At 44.3% G+C, this 27,861-nt stretch overlaps 1 protein-coding gene across 1 annotated transcript; it reads right to left on the reverse strand.

Moving 5' to 3' along the window:
- Positions 1–553: 553 nt before the first annotated feature.
- On the reverse strand, positions 554–27,861 carry CFP (complement factor properdin). Its single transcript, XM_079958749.1, has 10 exons — positions 27,725–27,861; positions 21,200–21,350; positions 19,568–19,740; positions 13,893–14,063; positions 11,210–11,407; positions 10,235–10,408; positions 5,277–5,471; positions 2,317–2,428; positions 1,198–1,337; positions 554–1,090 (listed from the first exon to the last, which is right to left on the reverse strand). Exons 1-10 carry the CDS (start codon positions 27,795–27,797, stop codon positions 1,086–1,088), a joined length of 1,392 nt encoding a protein of 463 aa, XP_079814875.1. The 5' UTR covers positions 27,798–27,861; the 3' UTR covers positions 554–1,085.

Consider the following 27,861-nt stretch of genomic DNA (forward strand, 5'->3'; position numbering starts at 1 on the left):
AATTCTGCCCGAAATTAAACCTAATGTTTTAGTCCTGTTAAGCCTGTTCCATTACCATGGGGAAAGCAAGCCCTGAATTCTAGTTTATATATACTGAGAGGCCTAATAGAGACTGATGCAAAACCCAGAGGTCTCCACTTTATTGTGTCAGGGATATGTGTGTTATATGAGTCCAGATGCAACAACCCAAATAGATGATTGTCTACCAGGACATCCCTTCCTACTCAGCTAATCACTACAATGGAATGTATTGCCCTACTATTACCTCTGCAACCTCAGCACACAGCCCAGCCCAGGAAATGCTTTTCACTCTGGAACACTTAGAACCTTTAAGAGCATTCCAGGACAACAGGGCAGGCAAGCAAATAGCTAGAGAGGTTATTGCCTTTTTTACAAAGCTCCTGTCATTGTTACTAATTTTTTAGCATAATGTCAAAGATACTATTTTTCAGCAAATCTACATAGAATAATAGAGTTGTAAGTCCAACCCCTTGTAATGCAGGAATCTCAACACATGGTTTCCCATCCCATTTGAAACCATACTGGACCCTGCTTAGCTTTGCAAATGTGCGAGCAGTTTTATTGCTGCACCACTAGGAGGTACATACTTTTACACCATATTCATCTGTCTGCAAGCAGAGCTCTCAACAAACAGCCTAAAACATCCAGATGCAGAGTAGTGGTTGCTTTTACAGTAAATGAAAACAGTAGAATCCATACTGTGATTAAAATCTCCCACCTAGGACACACACTGGCCTGATATGCTAAGCAGTTTATTTCAAAAATAACAATCATATATTAAACAACAACCAACAAGCATACAATGAATTATATCTATGTGAAAATGAAAAAATGCTTATGAAATGGGGGAAAGTTTATATGAATTAATATCCACATTACACAGTGTGCTGACATGTAGGTGTGTTGACATATAAGGCAACTTATTGTACTGATTATTCCTCAGTTCTCAAGGTCACCATTTCAAAAAGGGGAAGCAGCTATTGGGGGTTGCAAAGATGAAAGGAAGCTGACATGAGCCTGGCTCCTGGTAGTCTCCAGCACTGAAACCCACAGTTTCTTCAAAATCAGTCTGGGGGTGGGGGGCGGAGAGAAAGAGAGAGAAACGTGGTTAAATCCAGGGGAAATGCTGGGCTCCCCCATCGTTTTCTCCTCCCCAGAAGATCGCCACCAGCTCACCTCCACAGGGGGGCACATTTTGGCATGGTGCTTGCTCCTCCACCACCAGCCCCTGTCCATCCAGCGGCTGGCAGTTGGGTCTTGGGCGCCCCCAGAAGCTGACGTTCAGTACCTTCCCGTTCTCTCCTTCCACTGTCATTCTGCAAGCCAGAGAGAAAGGATCACAATGAAGGGGCTGCTTGGCTTAGGAGGTCACACTCCCCTCTCCTGTTCCTCCAAACTGGCTTCTCTGAGACAATAACAACACGACAACTCCAGCAGGATATGTCTTCCCCCACCTCCCAACACAGCGTGTGGTACCACTGCACATTTAAGGCTGTGCCATACCACTATATACAGTCATGGGTTCCCCCAAAGAATTCTGGGAGCTGCAGTTTTTTAAGGAGCGCTTGTAGGAGACCCTACCCCATTCCCCTCACAGAGCTGCAATTCCCAGAGTCCCCGGGAAGACCAATTGACTGTCCTAACAACTCTCAGTAAGCGTAGCACACTTCAGTTACAAAGAGTTGTGTTTTTTTTAAGGAAGCCATGACTTCACCCCAGATATTGTTGCTGGCTACCTTTTGTACTGGTTTTGCATGTGACTGTGAAAGGCTCAGGTGTCTTTATATTCAGGGCCAGACTTAGGGGGTAACTAGGACCCTTTCCTGGATAATCCAGCAATGGAATCCTCCATTGGATTTTAACCCTTGCTGCATCCAGGACCCCAGGAATTAGAAGGGACTCAGTCATCATACGGCCTAACCCCTCCCTGCTCAAACTCACAACAGCCTATCTGTTTCCAATCTGATTTTATTTATTTTGATAAATTGTATGCCCATTTGTTTTTCATGTGTGATTTTTATCAGTATTATTAGTGAACATTCTTTATTGTTTTGTGCAAACTGCCAAGTAGTTTTTGCCTTCTAACTCTTGTCAGATAAATACATGAATTCAGCACTAGCTGCAGCTGGCCAGTTAAGCAAGTCAGAAAGTGGTTTTGCAGGCTTGCCCTTCAAAAATGAACCAACTCCCTATTTCTCTCTCCCTCAACTCAACTCAGCCCCCCCCCCTCTCTCTCTCTCTATCACACACACACACACACACACACACACCGCCCTCCCCTCATTTCATACTCACGGGTAATTGGGGTAGATGGCTTTGCACTCCCTCTTGCGAGATTTCATGGGCCTCTCCCCACAGGGCGGGTTGCAGAGGCCCCATGGGCTCCATTCTGTCCAGGCTCCTTTCACTGAGAGAAGCCACACAAATCAGACCCACAGGCTTGGCATCCCTTGACTCCACCTCTGCCTACTGAGCAACTGCCATGAAGGGAACTGTAGCTCTGTGAGGGTTCTCCCAACAGCTCTCAGAACCCTTAAGAAACTACAGCTCCCAGGATGCTCTGGGGGAAAGCATTACAACTGTTAAGGGAGGGTCAATATGGTGTCAATATGACAAGTAGAGTATCTGAAGAACCAGTGGGGCATGGCAGTGAGAGCCTCAGAAAGGGACCAGAAAGACATGGGACTCAGCTGCATGGTAAAAATAAAATGTTATAAATGCATTATAACATGTGATACCAGATGGTGCTGTAGAGCTGGAATCAGAACTATAAAATTTTCCATTATGAGCTTTATGAGCTTTTAAAAAAAATTCAGAGCATTTCTTATAGTTGTGTAGTTGTGTAGATGCAGCCCTGCTCAACCTGAAGCACACAGGGTGGCTTTGGGCCAGGCATTCAAAAGCAAGGGGCAATAATCAGGTAGGGAGAGGCGGTTGGCTCACCTACCCTCTGCCATCGTGCCTCATGTCTACAGCTCACTAGGGCGGTATCTGTTTGGAAAGAGACATCAGATACTACACTTGATCTTAACCAAAAGGCCTAAGAGTCTGTTACAGAGAACTCACTTGTGAGCGGACAGGTGTAAGGTTGCACTATATGAGAACTGAAATTTTATGTTGGAGATGCACAACTTGGATCTGGGACTGGATAAAATTAAAAAACACAGATTTATTAGATTTGAAAGGGCATGACAATAGATTTGGTTGGCGTGCGTATTTGTGGTACAACAAAGGGAAAATACATAAAGCATTTTATAATCATATAATTAGGAGATCACTTTTAAGGGCATGGGGAAAACATAAAGAACTATTAGAACTAAAGACCCCATGGTAGGTTTCCCCTACAGAAGTAATTTCAATCAAAAAAATAAATAGGGAGAAAATATGGCCTACATATAGAGATTTGCTAATAGAAAAGGAAGGGAAGTTAATACTGAAAGAATATGAGGAGATTAAAGAGTATGTGTATGATTGGCTGCAATATCGTCAATTAAATGAGGTATTTAAAGATTTAAAAAAGGTTTTAGCTTGAATATTTCAAGATTCCAAAGAGAAATTATAGAAGATAATACCAAATTGTTGAAGAAAACAAATAATTTATTATTAGAATGGGAAACAAAAGATGAAGAGGTAAAAAATATAATGATTAAATGGGTGCAAGATATAGGACACAATAAAGAAATGGAAGAATGGGAAAAATTATGGAGAGTAAATTTGAAATTTACTGATTGTATTTTAATAAAAGAGAATTATATGAAAATGATGTTGTTGTTTAGTCGTGTCTGACTCTTCGTGACCCCATGGACCAGAGTATTACACCAGAAAAAAATAGCAAAAAAGTATAGAACAGGTTCAAATAAGTGTTGGAAATGTAAAGAAAAGGAAATGTAAAGAAAATGAAGGCAACATTTTCACATGTGCTGTAATTGCAAACTGATTAATAAGTATTGGGATATGATTTGTAATGAAATTAAGAAAATATTTAAATTGACCAGAAGCTTTTTTATTAGGTATTACAGGTTAAGATTTACTAAGAGAAAAGAAGAAACGCTTTATGTATGCTACAACTGCAGCTAGGAGGTTATTAACCCAAAGATGGAAAAGCGAAGAAATACCAACTAAGGAAGAATGGCTACAAAAATTAATGGAATATGCTGAAATGGCAAAGTAAACAGAAAGACTCAGAGACTCAAGAGAGAATTTAAGAAAGAATGGGAACTTTTCATGTTGTACTTACAGAAACAATGTAAGAATGTAAAGATCTAAACTCACTACCAGGATTTGAGTAAACATTTACAATTAACAACAGAAATAATAATTATCAATATGGACAATATGTACAATATCTGAAAGCAGGCAGGGTTTAATGGGGGGGACGGGGGACCGACCAGAAAAGGAAGTTGAGGGAAGTCGGGGGGAGGGGGAAAACTGAGGGAATGTATTTTGTTGATTTTGATATGTGGCAATGTGATAAAAATGTAAAATCCAGTAAAAAATTATTTAAAAAAGGAAAGAGATATCAGAAAGTAGAATCTTTGTTGCTGTTGTTTTTAAAAATCCACATGATAGAGGAATCATGAATGGCCTTATTAGATTGCACCATCTATGCCCAGCATTCTGCTTCCAGTGGAGGAGCCTTTGGGCTCTCAGAAGCAGGACACAGCCTCTTATTCTCCACCCAGCACCTCAGGAGTATTGTCCAGGAGGCCTGAGCCCCAGGTGTTTGGCACTTTCCTCCCTTCTACCTGAATTGAAAATCCTTTTTATATATATATAAGGCCACTTTCCCTCAGTGCTCACATCTGTGCACATCTATACATCAGCATATGCTGGTTTTAGCATATGTGTGTCTTTGGGGGATCTAGCAACACCCCTATGGCAGCTTATTCAAAGAAATACGGCTTCTTTAATATGGAGGTTCCATTTAAATATCCTGGCTAGTTTTTAACAGAGTGACCTATACTCAAAACAAGTGCCTAATCTTTCTTTCTTTCTTTCTTTCTTTCTTTCTTTCTTTCTTTATTCCTTTCTTCCTTTCTTCCTTTCCTTTCCTTTCCTTTCCTTTCCTTTCTTTTTAAACAAGCCACCCAAGAAATGGCCATCAAATTGTGGGTGGGGAAGACAAAAAGAAAACTCAGATCACCTGGGCCTCCCAGCAGCCTCCCATCCTCCAGGCTCACCCATAAGTGGCATTTCTGAAGCTTAGCCTTTCATATGGGCAGCTCCTTCCACCTCTTTTTATCCCCAATACTCACAAGAGCATAACTGGACATTGTAGCAGCTTCTGATATCCATGGTTGGCCCCACACAGCGCTTGCCCTCATGCGCTCGTCCAACGCATGTCCTGGTTCTCCTCTGAAGTCCAGTCAGCTCATCGCAGGCGATCCTGATATTACTGGCTTTATTCTCACAGACACTCCATTCGGACCACTCCCTCCAGCGCCCGTCCACTGTGTGGCATTGCGGGAGAAGGAGGAGGGTCAAGAAGAATGCCAGCCAGCTTTGACGGTGGGCAAGGGCAGCCAGCCCCACAGTCCGGAGATGGGACTTGAGGGCCACCCCCCACCATAGTCAGACACACACCCCCATCCAGGGAAATGAGAGTCACCATCCCAGTTCAAGGACACAGCCAGGCAAAAATCGCTACAGGAGAGAACAGAAAAAGAAGGGGCGTGTTCCGAGCAGAGCAGGAGCTATGTGGGGTGCAGCTGGAGCATTTCAGGGGCCAGATAGAGAAGTCTGGGGGGCCACATTTGGCCCAAGGCCTGAAGTTGTCTACCTTGATGTCAAGCAGATTCACAGGGAGGGGAAGAATCATAGAATCATAGAGCTGGAAGAGACCACAAGGGCCATCGAGTCCAACCCCCTGCCAAGCAGGAAACACCATCAGAGCACTCCTGACATATGGTTGTCAAGCCTCTGCTTAAAGACCTCCAAAGAAGGAGACTCCACCACACTCCTTGGCAGCAAATTCCACTGTCGAACAGCTCTTACTGTCAGGAAGTTCTGCCTAATTTTTAGGTGGAATCTTCTTTCTTGTAGTTTGGAACCATTGCTCCGTGTCCGCTTCTCTGGAGCAGCAGAAAACAACCTTTCTCCCTCCTCTATGTGACATCCTTTTATATATTTGAACATGGCTATCATATCACCCCTTAACCTCCTCTTCTCCAGGCTAAACATGCCCAGCTCCCTTAGCCGTTCCTCATAAGGCATCGTTTCCAGGTCTTTGACCATTTTGGTTGCCCTCCTCTGGACACGTTCCAGTTTGTCAGTGTCCTTCTTGAACTGTGGTGCCCAGAACTGGACACAGTACTCCAGGTGAGGTCTGACCAGAGCAGAATACAGTGGCACTATTACTTCCCTTGATCTAGATGCTATACTCCTATTGATGCAGCCCAGAATTGCATTGGCTTTTTTAACTGCCGCGTCACACTGTTGGCTCATGTCAAGTTTGTGGTCAACCAAGACTCCTAGATCCTTTTCACATGTACTGCTCTCAAGCCAGGTGTCACCCATCTTGTATTTGTGCCTCTCATTTTTTTTGCCCAAGTGCAATACTTTACATTTCTCCCTGTTAAAATTCATCTTGTTTGTTTTGGCCCAGTTCTCTAATCTGTCAAGGTCGTTTTGAAGTGTGATCCTGTCCTCTGGGGTGTTAGCCACCCCTCCCAGTTTGGTGTCATCTGCAAATTTGATCAGGATGCCCTTGAGTCCATCATCCAAGTCTTTGATAAAGATGTTGAATAAGACCGGGCCCAAGACAGAACCCTGTGGCACCCCACTAGTCACTCTTCTCCAGGATGAAGAGGAACCATTGATGAGCACCCTTTGGGTTCGGTCAGTCAGCCAGTTACAAATCCACTGAGTGGTAGCATAGTCAAGACCGCATTTTACCAGCTTCTTTACAAGAATATCATGGGGCACCTTGTCAAATGCCTTGCTGAAATCAGGGTAGGCTACATCCACTGTGTTCCCTTCATCTACCAGGCTTGTGATTCTGTCAAAAAACAAGATCAGGTTAGTCTGACATGACTTATTTTTCAGAAATCCATGCTGACTATTGGTGATCACAGCATTCCTTTCTAGGTGCTCACAGACTGTTTGCTTAATGATCCACTCCAGAATCTTCCCTGGTATTGATGTCAGACTGACTGGGCGGTAATTATTTGGGTCCTCTCTTTTCCCCTTTTTGAAAATAGGGATAACATTTGCCCTCCTCCAGTCTGCCGGGACTTCGCCTGTTCTCCAGGAATTCTCAAAGATGACTGCCAGTGGTTCTGAGATCACATCTGCCAGTTCTTTTAATACTCTTGGATGCAGTTCATCTGGCCCTGGAGACTTGAATACATCTAAACTAGCCAAGTATTCTTGTACTATCTCCTTAGTTATTCTGGGCTGTGTTTCCTCTGCTGAATCATTTGCTCCAAATTCTTCAGGTCGGGCATTGTTTTCTTTATCGGAGAAGACTGAGGCAAAGAAGGCATTGAGGAGTTCAGCCCTTTCTGTGTCCCCTGTTTGCATTTCACCATCTTCTCCTCTGAGTGACCCCACTGTTTCTTTGTTCTTCCTTTTGCTACGAACACACCCATAAAAACCTTTTTTTGTTGCTTTTAACCTCTCTAGCAAGCCTGAGTTCATTCTGTGCTTTAGCTTTTCTGACTTTGTGTCTACACGTGCTGGCTATTTGTTTGAATTCCTCTTTGGTGGTTTCCCCCCTTTTCCATTTTTTGTACACATCCTTTTTTAATCTTAACTCAGTTAAAAGTTCTTTAGATAGCCACCCTGGCTTCTTTAAGGCACCTTCCATGTTTCCGTCTCATTGGTATTGCCTGAAGTTGTGCTTTTACTATCTCCCTCTTAACAAACTCCCAGCCATCATGAACTCCCTTTCCTTTTAGTATTACTGTCCGTGGGATCTCACCCAGCACTTCCCTAAGTTTTATGAAGTCGGCTTTCTTAAAGTCAAGAAATTGAGTCCTAGTATGCTTGGCTGCTCCTTTCCGCTGTATAGTAAACTTCAGAAGAGCATGATCACTCGCGCCTAATGATCCTTCCACTTCTACCCCACTAACCAGGTCATCAACATTGGTTAGGACCAGATCTAAAATGGCTGTTCCTCTTGTTGCTTCTCCCACTTTCTGGACAACGAAGTTGTCTGCAAGGCCAGTGAGGAATCTGTTTGACCTTATGCTCTTGGCTGAGTTTGACATCCAACAAATATCCGGGTAATTGAAGTCCCCCATTACTACTATCTCCCTTCCTTTTGCATGCTTGGCCATCTGTTCCAGGAAGGCATCATCTATGTCCTCCATTTGGCTTGGGGATCTATAGTAAACTCCCACAATGAGGTCACTGTTATTCTTCTCTCCCTTAATTTTGACCCAAATGCTCTCACTTTGGCTTTGAGGTTCTAAATCTTGGATCTCTTCACAGGTATACACATCCCTGACATATAACGCCACTCCTCCTCCTTTCTTGTCTGGTCTGTTTCTCTGAAATAGATTATATCCCTCCATTATTACATTCCCGTCGTGGGACTTATCCCACCAGGTTTCAGTGATGCCTATTATGTCATATTTAGTTTGCTGTACCAAGAGCTCAAGCTCATCTTGTTTATTTCCCATGCTTTGCGCATTAGTGTACAGACATTGAAGTCTATTAATCATTCCCCCGTGTCTCTTATTTAAGGATTTTTTCCTCCCACCACTAGGTCTGCGTGCTGTTTGCTCCATTTGGTCTATGACATTTGGATGATCATCTTCATCAATTGATAGACTCCTACCTTCAGGAGCCCTGTCTCCCTCCCCCACATTAGTCAGTTTAAAGCCCTCCTGATGAGGTTTCTGAGATTTTTGGCAAAAACATTCCCCCAACCGTTGTGCGGTGCAGCCCATCGCTTGCCAGAAGTCCATCTTCAAGAAACTTCAGTCCGTGATCTAAGAATCCAAACCGTTCCTGTTTACACCATTTGCGAAGCCAGCTGTTCACTTCAACTATTTTTCCCTCTCTCCCTGGGCCACGTTGTTCAACTGGGAGGACAGATGAGATGACAATTTGTGCATTGAATTGCTTCAATTTCCTGCCCAGAGCCTCGTAGTCTCTTTTGATCTTCTGGAGGCTATTGCTTGCAGTGTCATTGGTTCCCACATGAACCAAGAGGAAGGGGTATTTGTCAGTGGGTTTTATGATTCCTTGCAGTCGTTCAGTTACATCTTGGATCTTAGCCCCGGGGAGACAGCACACTTCCCAAGACATCTTGTCAGGCCCACAGATCGCTGCTTCTGTTCCCCTCAGGAGGGAATCCCCTATCACCACTACACGCCTCCTCTTAGGTCTGGTCGGGGTTCTTCCGTGGTCTGTCCGTTCCAAGGTCACCTGCACATTCCCTGAGGACTGACTTTGCTGCTCGTCTTCATATACCTGATCGACTGTAATGGGGGAGAGATCCTCAGATGGAGTCTGCTCTTCGTCTTCCATGCTAGTCAGCATGCAGCATCCATCCGCAGCACCCCCATGTTGGCTGCCCTGACCCCCAAATAGTGTCACTTCAGGGCATGGTAGGAAATTTACATGGCAGTCCCCAGACGTAGCCACAGGCAGGGCAAGGGAGATATAAGCGGCCCACTGCCAAAGGAGACCCCCCTCAAACCTGGAGCTGGCCAGGCCTCATCCTCATTGGTCAGCAGGCAGGAGCAGGCTGACCTCTTAGCAAGCAGCTAAGCAGAGTATTTGCATGATCTCTTTTTAAAGGGAAGCTGAATAACTCACAGAAGAAGCCTGGCCACAGCCCAGAGATGTACAGACAGACCTCCACAGTCTCCTCAACATGTGACAGCTCAGAGTGGCCAGAGTTTTTTTGGGATCTGGCAACAATCCCAAAGCACCTTATTCAAAGCGATACGGTCTCTGTACACGGAGGTTCCATTTAGTTCTTCTGGCTAGTTTGGGAATAAGTGGGGGCTCCCCTTCACCTCTCAGTTCCTGAATTTCACATCATGAGGGACACAAGCCTTCTGAAGAAGGGGCAATATTCACCAGCAGAAGAAAGCCAGAAAGTGGTAGCAGGAGGGCCGCAGATGGCAGTGGGCACTGGGGGCTGGAGGGAATGGAAGCAGCCAGGCAGGAGCAAGCAAGCGGGGCAGGCTTTGCGGTCTGGCTCTAGATTCCCACCCACAAGAGCTGCCCCTGCCATATCTCCTTCCTTCCCCATTACCTGGGCAGGGCGTCCTGGTGTTACAGGTGTCGGTGTGGGTGTCTGGACCAGGGCAGAACTTCCCTCCATGCTTTGGCGCAGGGCTGTCACACAGGCGCTTCTCCACCATTCGGCCAACCCCGCAGGTCACCGAGCAAGAGCCAGTGGGCTTCCAGCTGCCCCAGCTGCCGTCCTCTGTGGGGCAACACAAAGAACTCTGGACCCCTAGCCAGACTTGCTCAGACAAGCACAAGCTCTAAATGGGCATCGCTGTGGCCCATCAAGTGTGGAACTACATTGTCCAGGACACAACAGAAATTCATTTGGAAACTCCCTGCAGCAGGGCTACGAAAACTGTGGTCGTTGAGAGTTTCTTGGACTCCCAGCAGCCCCAGCCGTCAGCATGGACAATGGTCAAGGGTTAAAGGGGTCTTCACTGCTACATCCATCCCCAGCCTATAAACTAGGTCTGTCGCTTTGGAAAGCACTGAATCATAGAATCATAGAATCATAGAGTTGGAAGAGACCACAAGGGCCATCGAGTCCAACCCCCTGCCAAGCAGGAAACACCATCAGAGCACTCCTGACATATGGTTGTGAAGCCTCTGCTTAAAGACCTCCAAAGAAGGAGACTCCACCACACTCATTGGGACAGGCCAGTCTCTTTGCCCATTTCCTTTCTGGATCACGATCCGGCTGGCCAGAGACAGCAAAGAATCTAACATTCACATATGCATTAATGTAACATTTGTATATGTTAACTGTACTTTTGTAATATTTTCTGCTCTTTGCAGTGTTGTTGCTTTAGTTATCTGTACACCGCTAAGAGATATTTTTAAAATACACTCTGTGCTATAGAACTGGCACAAATAGGTACACACTAAATAAATCCATAAGGTGTGTGGGGGGGCTTATCTCTTCGAGGCAACAGGGTCATCACCCGCAAGCTGCTTGCAGGAGGAGGGCTGGCTAAATGAGGCAGCTTTCTTTCCTTACGTGGACAGAAGGGCAGTCCGCTGCAGGAGCGGTAGTCTTGGTCAGCTCCAGGGCAGGGGTTTCCAGGGGGGTCTCTGGAAGGTGGGGGGCTGTTACACTGACGCCGGCGCTGCTGCCTGGGCTGTGGCCCCGAGCCCTCGGGAATGCAGGTGGCAGGGCAAGGTTCCCAGTTGCCCCAGTTGCCCCAGTTTCCATGGGCTGTGTGAAAAGAGAAGCAAGCACAGAAAGATGAGGGGTGTGAGGGGGAGGCGGTGTGGGTCAGGATGGGCTGTGCAGAAAGAAGGCAAGCAAACCTCACCTCCCTAAGACCTGTGTCCCCTCCATCCTTGCTCCAGACTGTCCCGTCTCTCTTCTCCATCAGATCATCGAGTCCCAGCAAAGCTCTACCAGCCATATTTCCTTTAATGCGTTCAGCACCCCAACCCCCCACCCTGATTCCCTCTCCTCCATCCATTCCCATCGCCTTTTTAACAGTTCAAAGGAGTGTACAAACTTACACTTTTATGTATAAGTGTAAGAACTTACACATAAATGCTGCCACTCATGGACAGAAGGAAAGATTGATTTTACCATTTTCATTTTTTGTACTGTACCACAGTAAAAAAAAAAACTCCCCCAAAAGTAAAACAGCCTTTTAAAAAAACCACCACTATAACCATTTCTTGGATCATTTTGTATGGCTACCTACCAGTGAAATTCTTTTGGTGGCTTACAAAATAAAAATAAGCATCCAGTATTTTTTAAAAGTCAAGATACAACAATTGAAACAAAACAAAAAGTCAATAAACACAGCAACACCAAAAAAAATCCTAGAAGAAGCAGAATTAAATAATTTGCAGCTCATTTCAAAACCCCACTAAGAGAGTGATCCTATAGAAATATCCACCAGGATGAGTGTGGTTAGGATCCAGTGGATCTCTGAACTCTAAAGACTATTTTGAAGGCTTGTTTTCCCTCTGCCAGGTTTAGGCCAGCTCAGCTGGTAGCAGCCCTGCTCCTGAACAGAATTTGGATCTGGTGTTCTGTACATGAGCTTAACTTATGCTGGCTTATTGTGTATAGGATTTCTCCCTGAAAGATGGCGAGCATAAGCTTTATTTAAAACAATATTAAAACTGTGAAGGCCTAGCCCTAGGGTTTGTTTTGAAACACAAGCTTAAGCTTCATTCACCTTAGTGAATAAAAAGGTACCAGAAAGACCACAAAAAAGACACCAGGTGCACCTCTCTGGGGAAGGCAATAATCAACTATATATGTAGCTGATTAATCCATATTACATGTACAGCCTTGCTCCCTCCTCCATTTCAACTCTCTGACCTCTCATTGCATCCATTTCCCTTCCCTTCCTGACATCCTTTGTTTTTTGTTTGTTTTTTAAAATAATATTTATTAAAATTTTAAAGGTTACAGAAAGAAAAGGTAAAAATACCACATTAAACAAAAACAAAACAACACATCACATCACAATAGGAAAAAACAGAGAAATAAAACCCATTAAACAAAAACAAAAACACAAAGAAAAATACATCAGATCTCCTCATTACTAATCTTTCGTTAGCTTATTTCCTTGACCTCCTCACACCTCCCTTTTTTGTATTCTAGGTCAATTATCCATTTCAGCAAATCCCTTCCCTCTTTTAAAATTTTTGTCCTGTAAATTGTCTTAATATAATGTAACTTTACTTTTCCTCCTTTCACCAATTAACAGTCAGTTATTCCCAAATCCTTTATATCATTCCTGCTAAAATCATATAATATTATTCCAACATCCTTTTAACAGTTATTAATTTTACAATGTTTCTGTAAATAGTCTTTAAATTTCCTCCAATCTTCCTCCACCGACTCTTCTCCCTGGTCTCGGATTCTGCCAGTCATTTCCGCCAGTTCCATGTAGTTCATCACCTTCATCTGCCATTTTTCCTGGGTGGGTAAATCTTGTGTCTTCCAGTTCTTTGCAATAAGTATTCTTGCTGCTGTTGTAGCATACATAAAGAAAGTTCTGTCCTTCTTTAGCACCAAATGGCCGACCATGCCCAGGAGAAAGGTCTCTGGTTTCTTCAGAAAGGTATATTTAAATACCTTTTTCATTTCATTATAGATCATCTCCCAGAAGGTCTTAATCCTTGGGCACGTCCACCAGAGGTGAAAGAATGTACCTTCGGTCTCTTTACATTTCCAACATTTATTATCGGGCAGATGATAGATTTTTTCAAGCTTGACTGGTGTCATGTACCACCTGTATATCATTTTCATTATATTCTCTCTTAAGGCATTACATGCCGTGAATTTCATACCTGTGGTCCATAACTGTTCCCAGTCAGCCATCATAATATTATGTCCAACGTCTTGTGCCCATTTAATCATTACAGATTTCACCGTTTCATCCTGAGTATTCCATTTCAACAGCAAGTTATACATTCTTGAAAAGTTCTTAATTTTAGGATCTAGCAGTTCTATTTCCAATTTTGATTTTTCCACCTGGAAGCCAATTTTTTTGTCCAAATTATATGCCTCCATTATCTGGTAATAGTGAAGTCAATCTCGCACTCTATTTTTTAATTTTTCAAAACTCTGCAATTTTAGTCTGTCTCCCTCTTGTTCCAAAATTCCCCAATATTTCAGCCCCCTTCCTGACATCCTTTGACCCAGTTCTTATTTTCCAATATTTCTGTCAAAAACCTACTTGGGCAGATCAGGTTGGTGTCACAGGACCGTTGTTCGGTGCCATCTCCTAGGCAACTGCCTCCACAGTCTGGTGCTGGATTGGTGCAAGTGCGCTTCCTTGTCTGCAGCCCTCTGAGGCAAGTCACAGAGCAGGGACTCCAGGTAGCCCAGGCTGACCAGCCTCCCACCCCTGCAAGGAAATAAGGGGCGGCATCAATGAAGACTGGGATGAATAGCTTCCTTGACATGCCCTGAATTCTCTTCATGAAGCCCGGTCTTTTCTGCAGAAATGCTCTTCGGAAGCAAGCAAGCCTGCCCATCTAACCCACTGTTGTCCACAGACTGACTGGCAGCCGCTCTCCAGATAGCTGATATATTCAGAAGACAGAAAGTGGGAGCTATTAGCGAAGCTGAAAGCTGAAGATTCATCTCATATATTTAAATCAAATCAAAGTGGGGTGGGACAGGAATTCAGCAGCTACAAGAATCCACAGTAATGGGAAATTATCATCATATAAACAGACAGGTGAGCTACAGGTGTGATCAGGATGCAATCCATATATCCACTGGCGGAGGAAGATGGGGGTGGGGGAAGCGCACCGCCCTCGGCAGCGTGCTCCGGGGGGGTTGCCATCTTGGCTGCCCCCCATCCCCGCGGCACGCCACGCCCCTGGGATGCACGTCGCCCACACCTGCTCTCCGCCCCCCGGTGCCGGAGCATGAAGCTCCACCACTGCATATATCATGGATGGGGAATTGGTGGTCTTCCAGATGTTGTTGGACTCCAGCTCAGAACAGTTCCAGCCGGCAGGCCCAGGGGTCAGGATGATGGAAGCTGAGAGTCCAGCCCCATCTGAAGAGCCACAGGCTCCCCACCTGTACTAACACACTTACCTAGGATCTAGGAGTCTTGGTTGACCACAAACTTGACATGAGCCAACAGTGTGACGCGGCAGCTAAAAAAGCCAATGCAATTCTGGGCTGCATCAATAGGAGTATAGCATCTAGATCAAGGGAAGTAATAGTGCCACTGTATTCTGCTCTGGTCAGACCTCGCCTGGAGTACTGTGTCCAGTTCTGGGCACCACAGTTCAAGAAGGACACTGACAAACTGGAACGTGTCCAGAGGAGGGCAAGCAAAATGGTCAAAGACCTGGAAACGATGCCTTATGAGGAACGGCTAAGGGAGCTGGGCATGTTTAGCCTGGAGAAGAGGTTAAGGGGTGATATGATAGCCATGTTCAAATATATAAAAGGATGTCACATAGAGGAGGGAGAAAGGTTGTTTTCTGCTGCTCCAGAGAAGTGGACACAGAGCAATGGATCCAAACTACAAGAAAGAAGATTCCACCTAAACATTAGAACAGTACTCCTGACAGTAAGAGCTGTTTGACAGTGGAATTTGCTGCCAAGGAGTGTGGTGGAGTCTCCTTCTTTGGAGGTCTTTAAGCAGAGGCTTGACAACCATATGTCAGGAGTGCTCTGATGGTGTTTCCTGCTTGGCAGGGGGTTGGACTCGATGGCCCTTGTGGTCTCTTCCAACTCTTAGATTCTCTGATTCTATGACCTGGGAGCCTGTTACAGAGAACTCACTTGTGAGCAGACAGGTGTAAGGTTGCACTATATGATAACTGAAATTTTAGGTTGGAGATGCACAACTTGTGGGCTGGATTCTAGTTATGGGTAAATTTTACCTGGCCCTGTTTGTCCCTACAAAATGTTAAGACAAACAAAAACCCCTTGGTTTTACAGATAAGGAAGAGAAGCAACTGGTTTCCATGTGGATTTAATTATAAATATTAATGATTTATTTACAGCATTTTTACCCTGCTCTTCAGTCAAAAAGTCTCCCAGAGAAGGTTGCATAAGATACCGTATTTTTCGCTCCATAAGACGCACTTTTTCCCTCCTAAAAAGTAAGGGGAAATGTGTGTGCGTCTTATAGAGCGAAAGCAAGTGGGAGGCTCTGCTCAGCGCTCCCTTTAAAGAGCCATGCCTAGCACGTGTGCGACTCTTGGGGGCTTTTCCACGAGGTGGGAGAAGGGACTGACAGGCTGCCCTCTGTCCCTTCCCACATCTCCCAGAAAAGCCAGCAAGGCTCTGCTCAGCGCTCCCTTGTAATGGCTCCCTTTCGTCACTCCTCCCACTTTGCTGGGAAGCCAGCAGAACAAGAGGCGCTGTGCAGCTATCGCTCTTGCTCTGCTGGCTTCAGCGAGAGCTGTGTTGTTTGCTCTGCTGGCTTCTCAGTGAAGCAGCAGGAGCGACGGAAGGGTTTAAAGCAAGAAAAGCAAGAGCCACTTACATGCTCTGCGCAGAATATTTTTTTTCTTGCTTTCCCCCTCTAAAAACTAGGTGCGTCTTATGGTCAGGTGCATCTTATGGAGCGAAAAATACGGTAAATAAAAACAAGGCAGCCCCTGATGAAGACTTACAAACTAAAAAGCACAATACAAAGGGGAAAATGGATGAGGAGGAAAGAGGAAAACAAGTAAACTCAGGCCCTAGATCTTAGCATACCATAGTAGTTCTTAAAGACCAGATTGAATGGAAAACAACCTGATAACAAGAGTGTATATCTGAGCAAGAAACTCTGTAGCTGAAAGGAAGCTGTGTTCAGCCCAAGTTAAAGGACCCTGGGTGACTTCAAGGTGATGTCTGGCTTCCAAGAGTGGATAAAGAGATCACAGGGGTAAAAACTGGGAAAAATGAATTCAAGTTAAAAGCGTATGCAGATGACCTAGTGATAACAGTGGAAGAACCTAAAACCTCACTCCCTAAAGTAACAGAAAAAAATCAGAAATTTGGGGAGGTGGCAGGATTTAAGTTAAATAGGAATAAAACTAAATTATTTGTTAAAAACATGAAGGAAGAAGAAAGAACCGAATTAGAACAAAGCATTGCGATTGAAGTCCATAAAAAGGTTAAATGTTTAGGGATTTGATTAACATCAAGAAATATAAACCTTTTTAAAAATAACTATGAAAAAAATTGGCTTGAGGTTAAACAAAATTTAGAAATATGGAGTAGAATGAATCTCTCATTGTTAGGAAAAATATCGGCGATTAAAATTAATGTGTTGCCAAAAATGCTATTTCTTTTTCAAGCGATACCAGTCATTCTGAAAGATGAATGTTTTTAAAAATGGCAGAAAGAGATTTCAAATTTTATTGGGGGGGGGGGGGGCAAAAGGCCAAGCATAAAACATAAAATACTTACAGACGTAAAAGACAGAGGCGGGTTTGCCCTCCCAGACCTTAAATCTGCTTGTTTGGTTTGGATCAGGGACTGGATGAGATTGGATAAGCAAGAGGCATTAGAATTAGAAGGACATGACAACAGATTTGGCTGGCACGCATACTTATGGTACGGGAAAGGGAAGGTTCATAAAAGTTTTTACAACCATATAATTAGGAAATCACTAATGAGAGTATGGGAGAAATACAAAGACTTATTGGAACAAAAGACCCCATAGTGGCTTTCACCACATGAAGCAGTCGCTCAAACCACTTGGAAAGAAAGGGAAATGGCTCACATATGTTGATTTATTAAAGGACCATGATGGAAAATGGAAATTAAGAGATTACGATGAGATCAAAGACCACTTTCAGAGTTGGTTGCATTATCGACAACTATATGAAACACATAAAGAAGACAGCGAGAAAGAATTCAGTTACACAAGATCTAGGTTTCAAACGGAAGTGATTGAAGGGAAAGTGAAATTACTGAATATTATTAGAATGGGAGAGAAAAGATGAAGAGGTAAAATCAGTTATGATTAAATGGGCACAAGATGTAGATCACAACATTATGATGGAAGATTGGGGGAAATTATGGAAAACTGATTTAAAATTTGCAGATTGTTCCCTACTGAAGGAGAATTACATGAAGAAGATGTACAGATGGTACACGACACCAGTACAGTTAGGGAAAATGTACAAAACTAGTTGAAATATATGTTGGAAGTGTAAGGAAAAGGAAAGGACATTTTATCATATGTGGTGGGATTGCAATGTAATTAAAAAATTTTGGGAAATGATATACAATGAATTGAAGAAAATGTTCCATTTAACATTTGTTTAAAAAACCTGAAGCATTTTTGTTAGGGATTGTAGGGAAAGATCTGCCCAAAAAGCTGAAAAACATCTTCATGTATGTGACAACGGCCGTGAGAGTTCTAATAGCACAAGTATGGAAGACTGAAGAAACCCCACCAAAGAATCATGGCAAGAAAAATTGATGAACTATGCAGAACTGGCAAAATTGACATATAAGCTACAGGACAAGAATAACTGTGACTTTAAAGATGAATGGGAACCCTATACAAAGTATTTGAAGACACAACAAAGTGAACCGGACTCCTTGGCTGGCTTTGAACAAACATTCACAAACTTTTCTATTGATGATAATCAGCTAAATAGTTTGAGGATCTATACAATTGTGTAACATGCACAAAACTGCTTTCTTAGAGAAATCAAAGACTGGAACTGAGGGAAGCTGGGGGGTGGGTGGGTTTTGTGTGGGAGGGTGAGGGGAGGGAGGAAAAATGGGGGGAAATAAGGATGATATGTTTCTGGATAATATGTTTTGTTTTAATAAAAGGCGAAAGATTTATACGATCTGAAGAGAAACCAGAGTAATTAATTTTAGGGTGGAATTGAAAAAGAATGAATTTACACTTAATTGGTTAAGAAGGGTTGCTGAATAATGGTTCAAAATTAAGGATGCAAAAAGGGAAAGGTATGGGGAAGTCCGGGAAAAGAGTTATGGAAATAAGGTTAAGAAAATATGAGTTTTTGTGTTTGTTTTTATGTTGTTTTTGTTTATGTTAAAAAATTGGAAATTAATAAAAATCTTTATTAAAAAAAAATATATATATGTTTTGTTTTAATCATAGAATCAGAGTTGGAAGAGACCACAAGGGCCATCGAGTCCAACCCCCTGCCAAGCAGGAAACACCATCAGAGCACTCCTGACATATGGTTGTCAAGCCTCTGCTTAAAGACCTCCAAAGAAGGAGACTCCACCACACTCATTGGCAGCAAATTCCACTGTCAAACAGCTCTTACTGTCAGGAGTACTGTCCTAATGTTTAGGTGGAATCTTCTTTCTTGTAGTTTGGAACCATTGCTCTGTGTCCACTTCTCTGGAGCAGCAGAAAACAACCTTTCTCCCTCCTCTATGTGACATCCTTTTATATATTTGAACATGGCTATCTTATCATCCCTTAACCTCCTCTTCTCCAGGCTAAACATGCCCAGCTCCCTTAGCTGTTCCTCATAAGGCATCGTTTCCAGGCCTTTGACCATTTTGGTTGCCCTCCTCTGGACACGTTCCAGTTTGTCAGTGTCCTTCTTGAACTGTGGTGCCCAGAACTGGACACAGTACTCCAGGTGAGGTCTGACCAGAGCAGAATACAGTGGCACTATTACTTCCCTTGATCTAGATGCTATACTCCTATTGATGCAGCCCAGAATTGCATTGGCTTTTTTAGCTGCCGCGTCACACTGTTGGCTCATGTCAAGTTTGTGGTCAACCAAGACTCCTAGATCCTTTTCACATGTACTGCTCTCAAGCCAGGTGAGGTCTGATTTTGAATTAAAATTTTAAAATTTGAATTATAATTTTGAATTAAAAAGTTTTTTTTAAAAAAAAAGAGAGAAAAAAGAGCCACAATAGCAGAGCCGAGATGCTTACTGGGGCAACAGGCCATCAGGCTGCAGGCCTGCATCTCCCACTGGCGGGTGCTGGCCTGACAAAAGCCGGCCGGGCCGTTGCGCCCATGACACATCCGGTTGCGCCGTTGGACGCCTTCCCGGCAGGAAACAGAGCAGGGGCTCCAGGGGGACCAGTCACTCCAGTGGGCTGCCCTGTGCAAAAAGAAAGAGGAGGAGGAGGTTACGAGTCCTCCCTGCTAGAGGGAGCCATAAAAATCCCCCAGGGAAATTCCACAGATAACCCAGTGACTCCCCACTTGCATGGGGGTTATGTATGCCCCCACGCACTTCAGTGAAACTGCGTTAAGTGGGGAGCACCCTCTAAACACCCTTCAGAAGCCCTCTCTCTCGCTCTCTCTTCAAACCAAACCCAAAAATACCGCATCCAAAAATATCTGCAACTGGAGTTGAAGCTCTGCTTCCTGCAGAGAGCCCCAGGGCCAAAGACTCTGGAAGGACTTCCACCAGCTTCTCCTCCCCATGCCCACCACCACTGCTACCCCAAATGGGCTCTGGAGGGTCAGGAGAACTCCCCAAACAGCCTGCAGCAGGAGGGAGAGGGGAGATTCAGGCCAGCAGGATTGCTGGTGCTGACAGAGCAATCTGCCTAAGGCTATACTAAATTCCTCCCTTAGCTGCGCACTCACAAAGTCTAGGTGCAAATTTGTATTACGGTGAGCTAATTCCCAACACACTAGTTAGACAGCAATGAGGGCAGCACCCTACTTAGATTTTCTGTTCACAAGGAAGCCATATCGTTGCGGGGAAAATATTTGCCTATAGCAAAGTGCTTATTTGCATTTAACACACACACTATCACAGTCAAATTGTGGTCTCACAAAAGCTGTACGAAAAACAGAGGATGTCATGCTGGTTGATTAACCAACATTCCAAATTTAACAGCAGGACAATACCTTTACAGGGATTTCCCCCCCCCCCTCCATGTTGTCTGTGTGTAGTTGACCTGGTACTAGGCAAGGCAGCTACAGCCACACCAGGGACTTATGGTATGTAATTATCCCCTGTGCTTTAAGGCCCAACCCCTGGCGTAGTGTCTGGGGGGGAGGGAGTCCCATTGGGGATAATGAGGTTGGTGGCTGAACCAGCTGAGCATCCAAACATACTTTTAAGGGAGGCCAGTGTTTGGCCCTCCGGAGCCCAGGGGCCTTGGCATTTTCCAGGTGCCTCGGCTAGGGTGGTAGAAAGAAAAAAAGCGAGCATCATGCTGCAACCACTTATACACAATCCATTGACAGCAAATTTGATGCACATTTAAAGCACATGGCTTCCTCCAGACAATCCTGGGAAATATAGTTCACCCCCTCATACAACAACTGCAATTCTCAGCACCCTTAGCAAACTATAGTTCCTGTGATTCCTTGGGGGAAATCCATGTGTTAAATGAGCATATGGTGTGAGTCCTGAGCACAACAGCATTCTCCCTACTTGTGATCCCGAGCAACTGCTCTTTGGAGATAGAGTATGCCATTGTGGCTCGTAGCCACGGAAAGTATTTGGGGATCTCCAGCAAGAGCGATTGGGTGAGCTAGAGAAGGTGATGAGTGAAACATGGGTACAGTGGTTAGTGATAAGATTCTGGTGTGACACTCACTGGCAGGCCTGGCAAGGCCCATTCCTGTCCAGCTGGAAGCCGTATTGGTGGTTTAGGCAGCAGTCGTCCTGGGCAACCCCTTCCCCCAGCAGGTCGTTGCACTTCCCTGAAGTCACATCAAATGCCCCATAGCAGAAAACGTTTTGTGCTCCTGAAATGAGAAAACCCAGCTGAGAGCAGGCTGCAAGCATGAGGATAGGAATCCCCCTCCTAAGCGCAAACGGGGAGCTGTGAGTTCCCTATGTGGCCTTGGGGACTCTCTTCAGGCCACACCCTCCTTGATGCCTCCCACTTGCCTGGAAGACGAATGGACAGAGGTGTGTGCATAGGAATCTCTGGCTTTGACACAGTTGGGGTGTCCCTACAACAGGTAAGGTTTGCATCCAGTGCTGTGCCTGTTTCTGCATCTGGGCCCCATCCATCACCCCTGGGAGGTAGTCCCAGGTAAGGCTTGAAAAGGTCAGCCAGATAACAAACCCTTATCGACACAAGAAATACAAGACAAACGAGGTGACACCCGAATGCCCTGGCTGACACACCAACTACATGCCCTCTTAAAATCAGCAGCAACTAGGCCCCTGACAACCTTTGAAAACCTCCTCCTAACAATAAAGGGGCACAGCAAAGAGATGGTGTCCACAATGTACAAAATACTACTCCAAAATCCCACAAACCCCCTAGACGTAATTAAAAAAATTGGGAGGACGACATTAACCCCACCCAGTGGACTAGAATATGGTCTAATATGGCCCTTTAAATCCATATCAGTGAAAAGGAAAGAACGTGCTCTGAAACATACTTACAGATGGTACCTAACACCAAGGAAACTAGCACTAATACACGCAGGAACGTCCCCAAAATGCTGGAGAGGATGCACTTCCATAGGCATATACATCCACATGTGGTGGGAATGCCCCCAAAACCAACTATTCTGGACAACAATCATACAAGAAATATACAAAATAACTAAGCAAGTATTAGAAGTCACCCCAGAACTGGCCCTACTAAACATCTTCCAAGATACAGTGGGGCCCTGCAAGACGAACGCCTCGCAAGACGGAAAGCCCGCTAGACGAAAGGGTTTTCCGTTTTGGAGGCGCTTCGCTAAACGAATTTCTCTATGGGGTTGCTTCGCAAGACGAAAAAATCTTGCGAGTTCCCGCGGGGTTTTTTCGCTTTTTTCCCACACGTGACGCTGACACAAAACCCCACATATACACCACGTAGAAGAGAGGCACTGCACCCACTCACCTTCCCCCTCCACCTCTTCCCCCTCCTCTTCCTAATGTAACACTCATGTCTCAACAAATGAAATTGATCTGTAGAAAATGTAACTTCAAAAAAGAGACATTGCACATACTTTTGTAAACCAAGAAATCTTTAATAAAAATATGTGAGAGAAAGAAAGAAAGAAAGAAAGAAAGAAAGAAAGAAAGAAAGAAAGAAAGAAAGAAAGAAAAGTTCGGCCAGCCCTGACCCAGAGCAACCTCACCCACCCTCCCATAGCAGCAACTGGTTGCCAGTTTCCTCCGCCTTAGAATAGTATTATAAATATTTAACGAAATAACTTTTTAACTTTTTTTATTTTTATAATAAAAAAAGAGAACACATGGTGGCGGATCCAAAGGACCATGTGTCTTCCTCCATGTCACTCCAACTGGTACTAAAAGCCTGAGAACTTACAGTTGGAGGGGGAAATTGTAGAAGCCCACATAACTGCTTAGGTCGTTGGCTCTTGACTGTTTTCACATACAGTGGTACCTCGGGTTAAGAACTTAATTCGTTCCGGAGGTCTGTTCTTAACCTGAAACTGTTCTTAACCTGAAGCACCACTTTAGCTAATGGGGCCTCCTCCTGCTGCTGCGCCGCTGGAGCACAATTTCTGTTCTTATCCTGAAACAAAGTTCTTAACCTGAAGCACTATTTCTGGGTTTGCGGAGTCTGTAACCTAAAACGTATGTAACCTGAAGCGTATGTAACCCGAGGTACCACTGTACTAATACCACATCCTGTAGAATTCTTTCAGTTATATTTTATCTGCACAATCAGAATGCATTTGAAGAACCAAAATGTTTTTCTGTGCAGCCTGAGCAGGGAAGAGCGTTATAGTGATTGCAGTAGCTCATCTTTGTCCCCCCCACCCCCACCTTGCTCACAGTTGTGAAGAATATTCGTACGTTATGAATGGTCCATGTCGCCATTAAGAAAAATAGGTCAGAACAAGCAAATATATATGTGGACAGTCCCTGGAGCAAGTGACTTTTCTTCTTTAAGTTCTCAAAGCTCTTAACTTAGCTCAAGGTTGTCATCTGAACTGGCCAGATGTTTAACTGAGAATCGATCAGAGTCAGTCCAACATTTGGAAAACAAGACTTTAGAAACGTTTTGCCCCAAAATGGCAACTAGATGTTCCATTTTGGCACTGGCAGAGGAGTGCGGGGGGAGTGCACTGCCCCCAGCAGCGCCATCCCGGTGGGGTGCCATCACAGCTCCCCCCTTCCCACGCTGGGCACCACGCCCCCAGGACACATGCCATGCCCCCGGGACGTGCGCCAGCCCCGCCCCCACCTGCTCTCCCCCCCTCCGGTGCCGAAGCATGAAGCTCCGCTACTGCATTTTGGTGACTGTAACCTTGGTTTAAGGAGCCATTTGGTGCCTAGCTTATAAATCTGAGTTTCTAACACTGCTTATGGATGTCTGCCAAGTGAGGTTAATGCTTCATGCAGCTGCCGGGTCTGCAGACCCTAATGAGGTGAACTGTTTTGCTAGCATGCATCTGGCGAAACTACCAATTGCCCATGACCACTTGTGCCATAGCAAACATCAGGAAGCCATGGGACTCACTTGTCATTTCTCATCGCTTCAGGCCAGAAAAAGTTTCTCTGACTCAACAGCTCCCTGCCGGGAAGCTGTTATTACTTTCACAAAAGCTCTACCAGGAAAGAAACCTGGAAACCCTATGAAGGATGGAGCAATTTTTCAACTACAGTGGTACCTCGGGTTACAAACACTTCAGGTTACAGACTCCACTAAGCCAGAAATAGTACCTCGGGTTAAGAACTTTGCTTCAGGATGAGAACAGAAATTGTGCAGCGGCGGCAGTGGGAGGCCCCATTAGCTAAAGTGGTACCTCAGGTTAAGAACAGTTTCAGGTTAAGAACGGACCTCCAGAACAAATTAAGTTCTTAACCAGAGGTAGCACTGTATGGGTAAAACCTTTGTTGTTTCAGTTGGCCCTTGAGAACTAACAGCTATAATCTTTGCATAGGAAGGACTGTCGCTCACTGGCAGAACAGCTGCCTGGCATGCAAAAGCTCCGTGGTTTGATCCCTGGCATTTGCAAGGAGGAGGTGCCTGAAGCCCAGCCTGTTTCTTGACAATACTGATCTAAATGGATCAAGAAATGGATCTAAATGGATCTGACTCAGTATTAGGGCAGCTCCCTATGTTCTAGTATTCCTATGTTCTAGTATTCTTTGGTTCATATTGTTTTGCTGCACCCGCCTCTGTTATTGGTGTTCAGAGGTGAGTGGTGCTGCTTATGTAGCCAAAACAGCACTACCCATGCACAAGATGGATGCATGACAAAGCATGAAAAAAGCTTTAGTGGGAAAATAACTATGGGGAAGCCCCGCCCCCAAAAGCCCAATGAAGACTGAGCTGCATTGCCATTAAAGACTAACTGTTGGGTTGAGGAAAAGGATCCATTGCATTGTATTTTGGTTTTGAGGCATCTAATCATAAGCCTGCATTTTTATTAAAGCTTATATGTTTAATCAGGGCTTGTATTTTAAAATGAGCTTAAAGATTTTCAAATATTTTATGCCAGGCAGAAGACCAGCTGCCTAAGAACCTTGGCAAAATGTTTTTCTCCTAGACAAGGGGGCCCCCTGATTTATAGCAGAAAACAATTCTCAAAGTCGTAAAAAGGGAATTACAGGCTGAGAGCCAAGGTTACACTGACCCTACAAATTAAGGGTGGATAAATAGTAAAATGAGCCATATCTTCTTCCTAAGGTTAAAAAGGTCAAGAGCAGTGAAAAAGCAACTGGTCTGGCTGGCAGAAAGAGAACATTTTTGGGAAGTCTTTTCTAAAGCTGTTTCTTTCTTAAACTAAGATCCTTTTAAGATTTCTTTTCCTTTTAAAAGGTTATTTATGTATTAAATATATTAGTTTAAATATAATTATGCAAAGGATTTAAGAAATGCTAGATTCTTATTTCATATAGTTGTAAGAGTTGTAACTATCCTGAAATTAAGTCAGCCACCAGCCCAACCTCCTGCCAGACAGGAGACGCCATCGAGCACTCCTGATATATGGTTGTCAGGCCTTTTGTTTAGAAACCTTCAAATGAAGGAGATCTCTCAATGTTGATGTGAACTCAAAATCCTTGACATATGTTTAAGATAAAAATTCAAGATTAACCATCTGTTTTGGAAGGCAATAGGGCAAGGAGGGCAAGAGGTGAGCTGGTAATTAAGATTCCTTGTTGAGACACATGTAAGATATATTACTACTTATTTGTCATTTATAGATAGAAGAATATATAGCTTTTTGATTCCCATAAAAGGGCAAGAGGAAATGGGTGTATCTTTTGTGATTGGTTCTAGCAAATAGCCAATAGGAATTTCAACCAGGCTGATTGGACAGAGGCAGCCACAGGAGGAGCAAGGGGGCTGGATTAAGGAAATATAAGTGCTGGCCAGAATGGCAAGAGGCCAGGCCAGAGCTTGGTAACCATATACCACTGTGCCTCATATTTATTTGTCTGACAAATAAATTACTATTTTAATTTCTCTATTGCTGCGTTGAATATTTCATTCCAGCTAAGCGTTAACCACAAGCAGGGTGCTACAGTTTGGGTATTTTATTCTAATTTTGTGAGCTGCTGTTTATATATTGCTGAATAGCAACATATTTATTATTTAAATAAATGCCACAAGTTATAAAGGGATTGTTCTGCATCAGTCCTCCTGGGCAACAAAAGGTCTCTGCTGAAACCACATGAGAATCCAAGCCCTTCCAAGGGAAGATTTGGTAAGAAGCGATAAGTAAGTTCTATACCCGTGGGATACTTTGGCCACATAATAGGCAGGTTTCGCACTATTTACGGTACCTTTCACATCTCAGGTTGCATGGAAATGTTTAAGCCAAATCTGTGGCTTAAAGGGGCCTGAAAGCTTCCTAAGCACCCCTAGGTAAAGGTAAAGGGACCTCTGACCATTAGGTCCAGTCGTGGAAGAGTCTGGGGTTGCGGCGCTCATCTCGCTTTATTGGCCGAGGGAGCCGGTGTACAGCTTCCAGGTCATGTGGGCAGCATGACTAAGCCGTTTCTGGCGAACCAGAGCAGCGCACGGAAACGCCGTTTACCTTCCCGCTGGAGCGGTACCTATTTATCTACTTCACTTGACATGCTTTCGAACTGCTAGGTTGGCAGGAGCAGGGACCGAGCAACGGGAGCTCACCCCATTGCAGGGATTCAAACCGCCGACCTTCTGATCAGCAAGTCCTAGGCTCTATGGTTGAACCCACAGCGCCACCCATGTCCCCAAGCACCCCAGATGCCGCCTAAGTCTGCTACCCTTTTCCCATGGTGAGGGTCCTGGGCTTAGCATCTGCATGACAGGCAGAAATCCAATAGGCAAAGTATTCCCTATCGCATATACTGGGGAAAGGATTGTGTGCACAGAATTCCTGCCTGCTATGCAGCTGGTAAAAAGGCAGGGCACTGCTGCTGCGGAAATAAAAAGTGGCAACTAAACACAACCTATGTCCAGGATTGTCACTTAGCTACCAGTACACAAAAGTTAAGGACATCAAGCTTTCCCCAGAATGCAGCTCAGAGGAGTCTGTGCGCAGGAGGACATTATTGGCTTAATTTCTGCTTGCTTTGCAAGCACAGGAACAGGCCCTGCCAGAGAATGGTGGCAACTCTCCCTCACTACTAGGGGTGGGTGATTTTGTCAATTTCAATTTCTCTAATTTCTCAGTTTTCTAATCTTTAATTCCGTTCTCCATATTTCCACATCAGTTTGTAATGATTTTTTTAAAATTCCTCATGAAAATTAATCTTCATGTTGGTGCATATTTCTCCTAATATTTTATTTTTATTCTGAAGCATTTATAAACCAGTTAACACTTCAAAAACCTCCAAGCAGTCACTGTTATAGACATTCTTGTATGCAGTTTTGCCTAAGGTACACATTCTTGCAAAACAATTTCCCCAAATACACTGATGCATGTTATTTTCACAAATATATGCATTTTTGTGCACAGTTCACCCTGTTATATGCAGCATTGTACACATTACGGTACTTGGCAGGAGAACTGCCCTGCAAAATTTGGCGAATCCCAGATTTCAAAGGATAGTTGCATTTCAATTCACATATTGTTTCCACGAGTGCAGATTAGGCAGGTCAGCCTTTAAATGCAAAGTGAAGCAAGACACACACACACACACACACACACACACACAGCCCGCCGGCAACTGATACTCATTACCAAAACATCCCTGTCCCCTTTACCTGCAGGAGCCTCCAGGACCCCAAACCACCAGGACACCACCACCAGGAGCCGGAACTCTTTCCCCCCAGTCATGGCTGCCTCTGGAGCAGAGTGAAAGGAACCAAGAGAGAGAAGATGACATGGCCAGCTATTGGGG

Source organism: Podarcis cretensis (genome assembly GCF_951804945.1).
Source record: "Podarcis cretensis genome assembly, chromosome: 17".
Lineage (NCBI taxonomy): Eukaryota > Metazoa > Chordata > Lepidosauria > Squamata > Lacertidae > Podarcis > Podarcis cretensis.

Excerpts from the sequence above, each read along its gene's own strand:
- CFP (XM_079958749.1), bottom strand. The coding sequence starts at position 27,797 with ATGACTGGGGGGAAAGAGTTCCGGCTCCTGGTGGTGGTGTCCTGGTGG. Across the intron at positions 19,741-21,199 it reads GGGCCTTGCCAGGCCTGCCA|GGCAGCCCACTGGAGTGACT; the intron begins GTGAGTGTCACA and ends CTTTTTGCACAG. Across the intron at positions 1,338-2,316 it reads GCCATCTACCCCAATTACCC|AATGACAGTGGAAGGAGAGA; the intron begins GTGAGTATGAAA and ends TCTGGCTTGCAG.